Here is a 14,192-nt window from a genome sequence, read left to right as displayed (position 1 = left end):
GTTCCTAAGTGATATGGACCCTGTGGTAAAAGCACGGAGGCCTGCCAGGGGCCAAAAATGAAGGTTATGGAAAAAAACTCTGAGATATGTAAACAGAGCAATGAGGAAAGGTAAACAAGGGATTCACACCAAAGATCAGAAAATACAGAAGACATAGCAAGATCCTAAGTTTTCCTACTCATTGTGGGGTCATGTAAGACCAGTGGTCCTCAACATTTTTGGCACCCAGAACCAGTTTCGTGGAAGACAATTTTTCCACAGATGGTCAGGAGGTTAGCGGGGACGGTTTCAGGATGAAACTGTTCCATTCCACCTGACGTCATAAGGCATGAGATTCTCATAAGGAGTATGCAACCTAAATACCTTGCACGCACAGTTCACGATAGAGTTCACACACCTGTAAGAAAATCTAATGCTGCCACTCACCTGATAGGAGGTGGAACTCAGGTGGTATGCTCACTTGCCCACTGCCAACCTCCTGCTGTGCAGCCCAGTTTCTAACTGGCCACAGGCAGGTACCAGTCTGATGTAAGCCACATTCTACCTTAAGGACTAAGCAAGGGATGTAATTCTTTTGGTCAGCTTGGGCAGCTGTAATAGAATACCACAGATGAGGTAGCTTAAACCACAAACATTTATTTCTCAAAGTTCTGATGAGACTGAATGTCTGAGATCAGGGTGCCAGCACAGTTGGTTTCTGGTGAGGGCCCTTTTCCTCTTTTCCTCACATGGATGCCTTCTTGGCGCATCGTCACATGGCAGGGAACAAGAGAAAAAGGGCAAGCTCTCCGGTGGCTTTCTTATACAGTCACTAATCTGATCATGAGGGCTTCACCCTTATGACTTAATTACCTCCCAAAGTCCTCATTTCCAAACATGATTACATCTGGAATCCAGGCTTCAACATATAAATTTTGGGAGGACACATTCAGCACCATAATAGAGAAAGAACATTTTTACTCAAAAGAGGCTGGGTTCTAACTAAAGAAAACTGTTTAAGTCACTGGATCAAACTAAGGTTTTAAAAACAAAAACAAAAAACTGTTGGCCGGGCGAGGTAGCTCATGCTTGAAATCCTAGCACTTTGGGAGGCCAAGGTGGATGGATCGCCTGAGGTAAGGAGTTCAAGACCAGCCTGACCAACAAAATGAAACCTTGTCTCTACTAAAAAATACAAAAATTAGCCAGGCGTGGTGGCAGGCACCTGTAGTCCCAGCTACTTGGGAGGCTGAGACAGGAGAATTGCTTGAACCTGGGAGGTGGAGGCTGCAGTGAGCTGACATCGCACCATTGCACTCCAGCCAGGGTGACAGAGCAAGACTCCATCTCAAAAAAAAAAAAAAAAAAAAAAACTGTTTAAATCTTTTTCCTTGAACTAATAAGTAGAAGCTAAAAATTTTCCTTGAACTAAATAAAGATCAATAAATCAGCCACAGATATAGAGCCACATATTCTCTGCACATCCAAGTTACTGTGTGAAAACTTAGAATATATATAATTAGCCATATACGTGTGTACATTATATACTGAATGCATATACATTTTCACACACACACACACACACACAATTTTTCTCATACTATTAAGGAGAAAATCAAGTCAATGGAAGCTATGCCTTTAAAGAAAGGGTAATATGTTTTAAAATCATTTCTCAAATTGTCTTAAACTTACTAACCCTACTGAGGTATTAGATGGTTAAAAAAAAAAAACAAAAAAGAAAACAGGATTTATTTTAAATTACTTCTAGTTTGTAAATTTGACTGGATTTCCTGTTGAAAGGCAAATAAGATGTTTCATAATATGATTATAAAAAGACAGTGAATATTTTTTCTACAAAGGCAACCAAGGTGAGGAAATAAATGAGTCTATAAGGAATTATCTTTTCTTTTCCCAGACTATCATAATTCTGGGAACTATCTCGTCACTTCTTCTTTCTATCTCAATGCCAGGCAAACCCTGGCCAAAACAGTCAGCTTACATTTTATTAAATACAGTGATGTCTTTATGATTTTGCTAATTTAAAATTTCTTTATTTTCCTAATTTAAAATTTATTTTCTCTTCAATCACCTAACTGGATTATATTGCCCATGGAAGTTAATAATGTTATTTATAAAATCACATGTGGCTGTAAACATCCAATAAATTATAGTTAACTTAAGATCCTTCATGAAGGCCCTATTTATACCTTTCAGGAATCAAATGAAAATTAACTTATTATTTTTTTCTTTAAGTATACAGGGTAACAGACAGAATTTATGCAATTTACATGCTTTTAAAGCTAATGAATCTCACAAACACTGAAATACATTGATTAAAAATGAAAAAAAAAAAAAAACCTTTTTATATTCATTCTACATATGCAATTACATGTACTTCAAGCAACTTCTACCAAAAATACCAACAGCTTCTTTAGTTTGAAAACAGGACCACAAAAATTTCAAGTACTAAAAATAATACTTTATTGATTTCTTTAGCAATGCATGTAAAAAGTTAAATTTTAGAATGTATTTAAAATTAGTACTCATTTTTGACCTTTAAAAACCAATTTTTTAATCATTTGAATTCTAAGATGAATGAGGGAAAAAAAAAAATCAAACATACTTCAAATATAGTTCCTTTTGTTAAGTCTCAAGAAACATTAGAAAAAGTGCCCAGTCAAATTACAATAAGAACACAAAACAATAAAGCTTTCTTACTCAGCATCTACCTATTATGTTTAACGGGCTTAAAGCAAAATGTGTCAAAGATCAATAGTAAGTTATCTGAGATGCTAAGTTCATAAAGTCAAAGGTACAATTTTATTAGGTCAGAGGTAATATAAATAAAATCTTATATGTCAAAGAAGAAAGGTCATAGACAAGGTGTATATAATATAAAGACATCATAGCTGACAAGTAATAACTTTAAGTAGAACAAGTATGTTTACTATAGATACCCCATTGATTAAAAAATAAAACTTCCATGAGAATAATAGAAAATAGCCTTTCCATATCACATAATTCATACACTATATTGTACACTTGTTTTCAGGACGAAGAGGCTATAATCAAGAATAACAACATGAATTAACTAAGAACTTTAAGAAAATTTAATTCCTTCAAATTGACACAGTACACAAAATGAACACATCAATCAAATCTCAAACCATAATGGCTAAACGTCAGACTGCTATGATGGCTACAAAAATCAGACAATATTGCACATTTTTCTTCCGAAGTGCATGAATCCTATTATTTCCTTCTAACCTTTTCTCATTGAAATAAAAATGGGTGAAATTTATATTTTAGTGCACATAATACCATATCACCGAAAAATTAAGTATTTTGTTATAAATATAAATAATATTTTAAGTTGTTTTATTAAGGGAAATTAATTACACATGTTTTTTTGTGTGTGTGACAGAGTTTTGCTCTTATCACCCATGCTGGAGTGCAATGGCACAACCTCAGCTCACTGCAACCTCCGCCTCCGAGGTTCAGCAATTCTCCTGCCTCAGCCCTGCAAGTAGCTCAGATTACAGGTGCACGCCACCACACCTGGCTAATTTTTGTATTTTTAGTAGAGACGGGGTTTCACCAAGTTGGCCAGAGTGGTCTCCTGGCCGACAGGTGATCTACTTGCCTCGACTTCCCAAAGGGCTGGGATTACAGGCATGAGCCACCGTGCCTGGCCCCAAATAATTTTTATAAAGGAAAGAATATACTTTACAATGGAAATTACTACAAGTAATTGAAGCAATTAAGGATTTTTTTCAAAGTAGAATACACAAATACATGACTGTAGTTCTAAACAGGAAACTCAAGTAGAAAACAGGGGTAATCATGAAAGATTTAAGTAATAAAAAACTCCATACTATTCCGTCTTAAAATATTCATACAATATGAGTAAAAGGCAGAAAATTATTTGAGGTAAACTAGATTATTAGTTCCATGTTCATTTCACTTGTATTAAAAGTACCTAGAATTTACAAAGGTGAAATTGAGAGGTCTACTCTGATGATGCCTTCAAGCCACTCTATATAAACTTTCCATTTCAATTCAACTAAATGAGCATTTATAAACAACAACTGTATGTCAAGCATTATATCAAACATCAACATACAGGGCTCAAACCCTGAAGACTTTTAATTCTAGCTACCGTGAACTGGCTTGTACTGGACTCATCTTCTAAACGCCAAAAGTTGCACAAAATACACAAAGTAACTATTTGAATGGAACAAATGCCAACACAGACAGGACTTGAAAGACTATGATGCCTAAAAAAAGGGAAGCACATAAAATTAGCCGTACATTCGTTCTGGATACTTCCTTCAGGGTTTATGCCAATTTTTGGCATGGGAGAATAGTGCAAAATAAAGGTGTGCAATTTACCACCCCCCCATCCAAACACTAGTCATATCCAGAAACCCAGGTGAAAACAGCTGCTTCAATTCCTCTTGCTTAGATAAAATTTATTAGGAAACAAACCACAGAATTCCCTTTGATATAGTTTGAATATTTGTCCCTGCCCAAGTCTCATGTTGAAATGTAATCCCCAGTGTAAAAGGTGGGCCTCGTAGGAGGTGACTGAATCAGGGGTGGGTTTCTTATGAATGGTTTAGCACCATCCACATGATGCTGTCCCCATGATAGTGAATGAGTTCTTGCGATATCTGGTCATTTGAAAGTATGTGGCACCTCCTTCTCTCTGCTGTCTTGCCCCTGCTTCCACCGTGTGACACATCTCCTTCCCCTTTGCCTTCCATCATGACTAGAAGCTTCCTGAGGCCTCCCCAAAAGTAGATGCTACTATGCTTCCTCTACAGCTTGCAGAACCATAAGCCAATTAAATCTGTTTTCTCAGAAATTACCCGGTCTCAGGTATTTCTTTATAGCAATGCAAGAACAGCCCAATACATCTTCCTTCCTGACAGTATGCAATACATACCAAAGCCTCAACTTCTTCAACTTTCTCCAAAATCACTGGGCACTTGGCACAAGCCAAATACTATGAATCCTTTCAAATACATTCTTACTGAAAAGTTCCACAACTCCTCATGGTGTGTGTTTCCTTTTTTTTTTTTTTTCTTTCTAACTTTTAGGTTCAGGGGTTACATGTGCAGATTTGTTACATGGGTAAACTGCATGTCACAGGGGTTTAGTACACAGATTACATTGTCACCCAGGTAATGAACATAGTACCCTATAGGTAGTTTTTCAAGGCTTCCTTCCTGCTACCCTCACCCACAAGCAGGCTGCAGTGTCTCTTGTTCCCTTGTGTCCATATGTAGTCAATGTTTAGATACCATTTATAAGTAAGGACATACAGTATTTGGTGTTTTGTTTCTGAATTAATTCACTTAGCATAATGGCCTCAAGTTCCAACCATGCTGCTGCAAAGGACAGGATTTTATTCTTTTCATGACTGTAGTATCCCATGGTATATATGTACCACATTTTATTTATCCAATCTACTGCTAATGGGTATCTAGGTTGATTCCATGTCTATGCTATTGTGGATAGTGCTGCAATCAACACAGGAGTGCACGTGTCTTTTTGGCAGAAAGATTATATTCTTTAGGGTATGTACCCATAAAGGGACTGTTGGGTGCAAAGGTAGTTCCATTTTAAGTTGAGAAATCTCCAAACTGCTTTCTACAGTGATGGAATTAATTTACATTCCCACCAGAAGCATTCCTTTTTTTCTGCAATCTCACCAACATCTGATCATTTTTCACTTTTTAATAAGCCATTCTGACTGGTGTTAGATAATATCTCATTGTGGTTTTCATTTGCATTTTTCTAATGATTAGTGATGTTGAGCATTTTTTCATATGACTGCTGGCTACCTGTATGGCTTTTTTTGAGAAGTGCCTGTTCTTGTCCTTTGCCCACTTTTTAATGGGGGTGCTGGGTTTTTTTCCTATAAATTTAAGTTCCTTATAGATTCTGGATATTAGGCCTTTGTCAGACAGATGGATGGCAAAAATTTTTCCCCACTCTGAAGGTTGCCTCTTTGCTCTAATGATAGCTTCTTTTGTTGTGCAGAAGCTCTTTAGTTTAATTAGGTCCCATCTGTCAATTTTTGGTTTTGTTGCAATTGCTTTTGGCATCTTCATCATGAAATCTTTGCCAGGTCCTATTTCCAGAATGGTATTCCCTAGGTTATCTTCCAGGGCTTTTATAGTTTGAAGTTTTACATTGAAGTCTTCAATCCATTTTGAGTTGACTTTTGTGTATGATGAAAGGAGGGGTCCAGTTTCAATCTTCTGCATATGGCTAGCAAGTTATCTTAGCACCATTAATTGAATAGGAAATCCTTTACTCATTGCTTATTGTTATCAACTTTGTTGAAAATCAGATGGTTTTGTGGTTTTACTTCTGGGTTCTCTAACTTGCTCTACTGGTCTATGTGTCTGTTTTTGTACCAGTACCATGCCGTTTTTGTTACTGCAGCCCTGTAGCATAGTTTGAAGTTGGATAATGTGATGCATATCGGCTTTCTCCTTTTTGCTTAGGATTGCTATGGCTACCGGGCCTATTTTGTTGTTGTTGTTCCATATAAATTTTAGAATAGTTTTTCTCTAATTCTGAGAAGAATGTCATTGGTAGTTTGATAGGAATAGCACTGAATCTATAAATTGCTTTAGGCCATACGGTTGTCTTAACAATACTGACTCTTCCTATCCATGAGGGTGGAACATCTTTGCATTTGTGTTATCTCTGTTATCTTTGAGCAGTTTTGTAATTCTCATCTATAAAGATCTTCCACCTCCCTATTTAGCTGTATTCCTAGGTGTTTTATTATTTTTGTAGCTATTTTGAATGGGACTGAGTTCTTGACTTGGCTCTCAGCTTTGACGTTGTTGCTGTGTAGAAATGCTACTGACTTATATACATTCATTTTGTGTCCTGAAACTTTACTGAAGTTATTTATCAGATCTAGGAGATTTTCAGCAGACCTTTTGGGGGTTTCCAGGTATAGAATTATATAATCTGCAAAGAGAGACAGTTTCACATTCTCTTTTCCTACTTGAATGCCTCTGATCCTTTCTCCTGCCCTACTGCTCTGGCTAGGTCTTACAATACTATGTTGAATAGGAGTGGTGAGAGTGGGCATCCTCGTCTCATTCCAGTTCTCAAGGGGAATGCTTCTAGCTTTTGCCCCTCCAGTATGATGTTGGCTGTGGGTCTGTCATAGATGGCTCTTATTATTTTCAGCTATGTTCCTTCAATTTCTAGTTTGTTGAGGGTTTTTAACATGAAGGGATGTTCCTTTCATCTTTGAAATTACTGTTCTTTGGATGGGGCATTTTGTTTTCATATTCTTTGATGCCTTTGAGGGTTTGACTGCAGCATACACCATACACTGCGTTCAGTGGACTGGCATTGTTTCTGGATGATTTCAGCAGTGCTGGGCTACATGCCCTTGGGGGCTGAGACCAGGTTCACGGCTTTCCTCTTTGGCAGCTTAAGGTTAAGCACTTGCTGCACTGGAGTGGCCAAGGTGTTCCTGGTCCATTGGCAGCAACACTTCAATGGGAGGTGCTGGCAAAATCACTTCATTAGCACAGTGGTAACAGGTCCAAGTGCACAGGCTAGCATGGCAGGTTCCGTGTGCATGTAGTTGCAGCTGGCAGAGTGTGACAACATGTATTCAGCCGGCGGTGGTAGGGCAGTGGCAACACAGTCCACACCTGCACCAGTTAGAAGCAGGGTGGCAGAGTCCATGCAGCTGCCACAAAGTGGTAGGGAGAGGCTGTGGGCAGTTGCGTGCCAGCAGGGGCCCAACTGCAGAAGCTCTCCAATGGTCAGGCTGGGTCTCCTGGGGCAGGAGCTATAGTAGCAGCTGCCTGGAAGCACCAAGTTTGGGCATCCAAGGCTGCACTGCAAGAAGGCGCAGCCAAGCAGGGACGCTGGGAGATCAGATCCGGGTACTCAGATTATACTGGCCCTGTCCCATTGTCAAGATAGCCCTGCTGCATGCAGGTCTGACAGACAACAATGGCCAAAGCCACCTAGAGGAACACAGGGAGACTTGGGGGTTGGACATCTCTGGCTGCCCGCCACAGAAGCTCTTCTTGTGTCAAACCCTCTGGGCTCTTCACAAGCTGAGTCCCATCCCTGCCACCTCTCTGAGCAATTCTCCCTGTCAGCTCAAATGTCCATGGGGGTCATGAGGTCTCCTGCAGCTAGGATTCCAGAGGTCTGTGGTGAAAGTGGGCCACTCCTCACTTAGTTAACTGCCTCTTCCTCAGGAGAGTCCCGGCGCTCTGCAAAGCCAGACAGGGTAACCAGCTTTCTCCTCCAGCTTCAGCCCAGGGTGTGCCCTCCCTCCCTCTACTCTCAATGCCTTCCTTAGGAAGATCTGCTCGGAATGTGCCAGCCTTCTTGGTGGTCTCTTATCTCGGTGGGAGGCGCTCTTCCTGGCTGCATCTAGTCAGCCATCTTGGCTTTTCCTGTTTTCCCTTCTTTCAACAAGTCACTAAACCAAATATTACTGAACTACAGATGTGTTCTTATGATGGTACATAGGAGGCCACTGACATAACACTAGGAAAAGTAAGTACAGCTTCATATAAATAATAGGTATCAGTTTCACAGAATTAAGCATCAATGCAAGAAGTCAGACACAAAAGAGTACATACTGTATAATACCACTCACACGAAATTCAAGAACAGGCAAGACTAAATGATGATGCAAAAATGCAAATTTCCTATTCTTGAGTAGTGTTGGAAATCTACTATAATAGGACAACAAATTAGTAGATTATCTAGCTATGTCATCAAGTTTTTAAAAAAAAAGTTAAATGAAAAATATTCATATACATATTTATACAAATCTAAATTCCATGTTGACAATGATTATGTAAGAAGGAATAATGAATTTCCAAAAGCTTCTCAATGGTATACTGATCCAAAATTATCCTCTTAAGTGAAATTTCCATGGTTAACTGTTTTCCAAGAAGCCTGGTATGCCATTGAGTAATTATTTTCCTGCATTATTAAAATATCAATATACTATAACCTTTCCTTAAATTGAAATTATGTAAATAACAGTATTAAATTTTTGTTTCTATATTTCTTGTTAAATTAATATGCATACTAAAACAATAAGACATTTGTAGACTATATTGTAGTAGCTATTAAGTGCTAAATATAGTTTTAAATAATCATAGAAATAAATACAAAACATGGAACTCTTTATAATAAAACAGCACATATTGGGTACTCAATAAACAACTGTAAATGAACAAAAATAAAGTTTACCACTTCTTCATCTGAAAGTTCACGCCCCTGGATGCTGCTATTCTCTCTCACAGCTTGCTGGTGTTTTCTCCCTTTAATATGGCTAAAAAGATATACCTCTGAAGAGATCTAAAAGCATAAAATCAAAGCAATGTAATCAATTTAACATTACATGAATTGTAAATATTACACATTTAATCCAGTATACATGAGTTGAAATCACTCTAGCATTTACATATTAGCCTTAAAAATAGTCTCAGAACATAATTCTGAGAATCCTCTAGAAGACAAATGGTTTAAAAAAAAAAAAAAGGCATGTTATAGCCACCCTAATAGGAAATTATTTCCTCTAAGTTTGAAGTTTCAAGTCTCAGCAGTAAAAATGTTACTTTCTTTTTTTTTTTTTAGATCTAGTACCCCAAAAATACTGACTTGGGCTATCACATTAAGCAAGCAATCATCCATTTTAATAGTAACTGCATCCTCTAGCACGTTGTAGTACTATTTCAAAATGCTGGTGTTTGTACCACTTTTCATTCAGAATCATGAAAGAAATTCATGTCACTCAGCAGATGCCTTAGCATGAGTTTTATTTTATTTTTTTGAAACAGAGTCTTGCTTTGTCGCCCAGGCTGGAGTGCAGTGGTGCAATCTTGGTTCACTGCAACCTCTGCCTCCGGGGTTAAAAGGATTCTCATGCCTCAGTCTCCTGAGTAGCTGGGATTACAGGCACGCGCCACCATGCCCAGCTAATTTTTTTTGTATTTTTAGAAGAGACGAGGTTTTGCCATGTTGGCGAGGCTGGTTTCGAACTCCTGGCCTCAAGTGATCTGCCCACTTCGGTCTCCCAAAGTGCTGAGATTACAGCCATGAGCCGCCATACCTGGCCTGCCTTAGCATGAGTTTTAAAAGACTGGAAGAATAAATTTCCATGGTTTCATAAACTTTATGGTAGTAAATTATATCATTATCATATTGATAATAACAACCTACCAGGACATTGCAGAGAGAACACTGCTTCTTTCTTTCATATGGGGTCAGTTTGGGGGCATAATCAGTATTTGCATGTCGCCCACTGCTTAGCTCAGCAGCTTTTTCTTTTCTTTGTTCAATCTGTTCCATGTGCCTTCGAATACTTTCATCATGCTATAGATGAAGTCAAAGTGCAAGAATTTCAAAAATCATTCAAAATATGGTGAGAACTCAGAAAAATAATATTTCCATTAAAACTTCAAAAATAATAAGAGAGTGTCATTTCTATGTCAACTTACACACTGAAGACAAAGCTTTACACAAAGCCCTTTAATATCACCCACATGAACAGTAATGTTTATTAAAGTGTGCTCCAGGAGATATTAATAGGTGTTTTGCAGAACAGGTTCCATGGTCAAATACATTTGGAAAACAATAAGCTGAAGCTAAACAGGTTTTTAACACAGAACTTTACAGAGCCTCCAGTAGGTCACTGTGATCATGACTCAATACTCCTAGCTTTTAGTAAGCATCACCTTACAAATTATTTGCCAACAACATATTTTTGAGAACCACTTCCTGGAACCCACCATGGGAAATATTAACCTATAGGTAAATCACATGCTTATCCACAAAGCAGGCAAAGCCCATCATGACCAAAATTATAAACCTACTCCATTTTTATATCTCCAGTGACAATCCTGGGGGCAAAAACACTATTTCAGACCTTTGTCCTTATGCTCATCTACTTCACATGGCTAGGATGGCATCCCACCTACCTATCCATTTTACTCAACCTCCTTTCAAGACCTAGCTCAGGAACTGTTCTTTAAAATCACTTCCCTGACCTCTGATACTCCTCATGTTTTAAGTGTCCTCATCTGTGCTTTCACAGCATTTCATGTATGCCTCTATCTTTGTGGAGGTTATGTACTTAGCATCTGAATCTCAACTACATGAAGAGTTTCTTAAAATTCAGAGCCATGCCTTAACTTATCTCTGCATTCCCCTGCTTACCACAAGGCTCAATAAATATTTGCTACAATAAATTTAAATGAATGATAAATTTCTAGAAGTATACAAAGAGTAAAATATGGTCTTCTACCTTAAGGCTTTTACTATCCCTGTGAGGAGCCAGCATGTAAATAACTGTGATATGATATAAAACATTCATACTATTAGAGACTCCCTACAGGTTGTAGTAATGCTGAAAATTTTCTAGAAAATATCAGTTTATCACAACCTCCCAAGCTACAATTATGCAATTCATAAGCACTGAAATCAAGTGAAGCAAATTATAAGAAACATCTTTTAATTTACTTTTGAGTTATGAAAACCTATGAATATAAAAGGTCTATCATTAATGCCTTCAAGTCATTAATAAATTGCTTCGTGAGAACAGGAAATGTTAAACTTCCTTTAATTTTTTTTTCTCAATGGCTCTACCATATCAAGTAAACTTAGTTTCCAGATATTGAATTAGAAATGGTCATATGCAAATCATATAAGCTTTGTTGTGCAAAGATTAAGAATACAAATTAATTCCATTTTTGTTCTATAAAATTTTGATCTCATGTTCCACTGTAAGCTCTAAAATTTCAAATTAAAAATACGTAATATCCTTACCTTGAGCTGAATTTTTTTCTGTAGCTCTTCCATAGCTTCTTGTTGAGCGGCTGTGAGTGCTGCCAATCGTTCTTCCCTATCTCTGTAAGAAGACAGTAAAAATTATAAACTCAACTGCTTAAAGTAACAAATTTCATGAGGTTCAAAAATACAGTTAGGACACATAGGCTTATACAGTCAAAAAGGTTATTTAAATATATATATACATATTTAAGAGTGCCTACTAAGTCTTAGATATATTGCTAATTAAAAGTCTGGGAAACAATAGAGATTATCAGTTATGAAATGGGTTTACATATTAGCTCAAAGACTCTCATTTAAAGATGGCAGGTTGAAAACTATATTTATCTCTATTGCCTTCCAAAAACTCAATTAAAAACACAAGAAAGGAATAAAAAAGGCATAAACTCACAAAGACAAAGTAGAAGAGGAAATAAACACAGAAAATGGACATCAATATTTCTAAAACTAAGAAGCAATCCCAAGAAAACTGAGATCTAAGCTTTCAGAGGGAAACTAATAAACAAGGTAATTCTACTAGCAAAATTTCATAAAAGCTCAGAAACTGAATAAACTATTCACTTATAAAGGAAGGGATAAAGGTTGAGGATAAAAATAGCCAGACTGGGAAAGCCTTAAAAAACAGCAAGTCTCCAAATCAACCCCTCTGGCAAAAGATGAAGAGATTACACCCTAGAGGGGCTGAACAAAAAGACCTGCATTCAAGACAGAAGGCAAATTGAAGGTGAGATAATATACTGAAAACAGAAAGTTTAAGTGAAAATCTACCTACTGAAATGATGAGACAAGTAGCATCCTTCGACTTTTTTTTTTTGTATTATTGTACTTTAAGTTCTGGGGTACATACGTAGATCTTGCAGGATTGTTGCATTGGTACACACATGCCATGGTGGTTTGCTGTCTCCATCCCCCACCATCACTGACATCAGCCATTTCTCCCAGTGTTATCCCTCCTGAACCTCCCCGCTCCCAGCTGTACCTCCCCTAGCCCCTAGCTCCCCAATACACCAGTGTGTTATGTTCCCCTCCCTGTGCCCATATGTTCTCATTGTTCAACACAAACTCATACAGCATGCATGGCCAGCTTTACATACTGCTCCCTTCATGTATCCCAGAGCTTAAAGTATAATAAATTTTTAAAAAGTAAAAAAAATTTTTTAAAAGAAGCAAACTGTTGGTACACACACACACAAGAAATGTAATAAATATATTTTCTCTTTTATTCTCCTAGATCTTTTAAAAATATAGGACTGTATAAAATAATTATAAGACTGCATTGTTTCATTTATAACATATATATGTAAGATACGTGAAAATAGTAACACAAGGGGAAGAGGACATAGAACTCTGGTACAAAGTTGTTCTATTTTAACAAAATTCATTTAGTTTTATTCTGAAGTAGAATGTAAGTCAAGATAAATACTATAATCCAAAAAGCAACTATGAAACAAGTAACTGAAATAATATAGTTTTAAAAAAGCAATGAAGAAAATAAAATAATACAACAAAGAGTGTTGGTTTAATTTAAAAAATGGTAAAGGAGAACAAAAAACACGAGACATATAGAAAACAAATATCAAAATGGCAGACATAAATTCAGTCATATCAATAATTACATCAAATGAGAATGGACTAAATATTCCAATCAAAAGACAGGAATTAGCAAGCCAGATAGAAAAGCAAAACCCAACTATATACAGTCTACAAGAGACAGATCTGAGATACAAAAACACAAAAAGTATGAAAGTATAGGGACAGAAGATATACCGTGTAAATAGTACATATGACTATATTTACAACAGAGACAATTGACACTAAGATATTTTTTAAAAGCTAAAAAAGAACATTTTTTAATGATTCAGTACCTCAGTGAGGCAGAACAATTATAAACTATGTGCAAATAACAGTACACCAAAATACATGAAGCCAAAATGTCACAACTAAAAAAAAGAAATACACAGTTCAACTTACACTTGGAGATTTTGATAATCCTGTCTCAAGAATTTACAGAACTACAGAGAAAATAAGCCAGCATACAGAAGACCAGACAATGGTATCAATTGCTTTTACCTAACTGACATTTAGAGAACATTCCATCCAACAACAACAGAATGCACACACTTTCCAAGAACATAAGGAACATCTAGTAATGTCCACATCCAAAGATATAAAGTATATCTCAATAAATGTAAAAGCAATGAAATCATACAAAGTAGATTCTCCAATCACTAATGATTGCATTATAGATTAACAACAGGAACAAGTAACATGCTTCTAAATAACCCATGAATCAAGTAAGAAATATTACAAAATACAGTTGTCCGTCAGTATCCAAGGAGGATTGG

General features: G+C 36.9%; 1 protein-coding gene across 3 annotated transcripts in view; it reads right to left on the bottom strand.

Annotated features, from left to right (window-relative positions):
• Positions 1–14,192, bottom strand: part of SCAPER (S-phase cyclin A associated protein in the ER) — a 537,506-nt gene that overhangs the window by 349,374 nt on the left and 173,940 nt on the right. For all 3 annotated transcript variants that reach the window (XM_032267297.1, XM_032267296.1, XM_032267298.1), the window contains 3 exons: positions 11,827–11,908; positions 10,222–10,374; positions 9,250–9,357 (listed from right to left, as the gene is read on the bottom strand). In XM_032267297.1, coding sequence (XP_032123188.1) covers positions 9,250–9,357; positions 10,222–10,374; positions 11,827–11,908 — 343 coding nt within the window. The remainder of the gene's footprint in view (positions 1–9,249; positions 9,358–10,221; positions 10,375–11,826; positions 11,909–14,192) is intronic.

Source organism: Sapajus apella, unplaced genomic scaffold (assembly GCF_009761245.1).
Source record: "Sapajus apella isolate SASKATOON/1434 unplaced genomic scaffold, GSC_monkey_1.0 scaffold168, whole genome shotgun sequence".
Lineage (NCBI taxonomy): Eukaryota > Metazoa > Chordata > Mammalia > Primates > Cebidae > Sapajus > Sapajus apella.
This window is presented reverse-complemented; position numbering and strand designations above follow the sequence as displayed.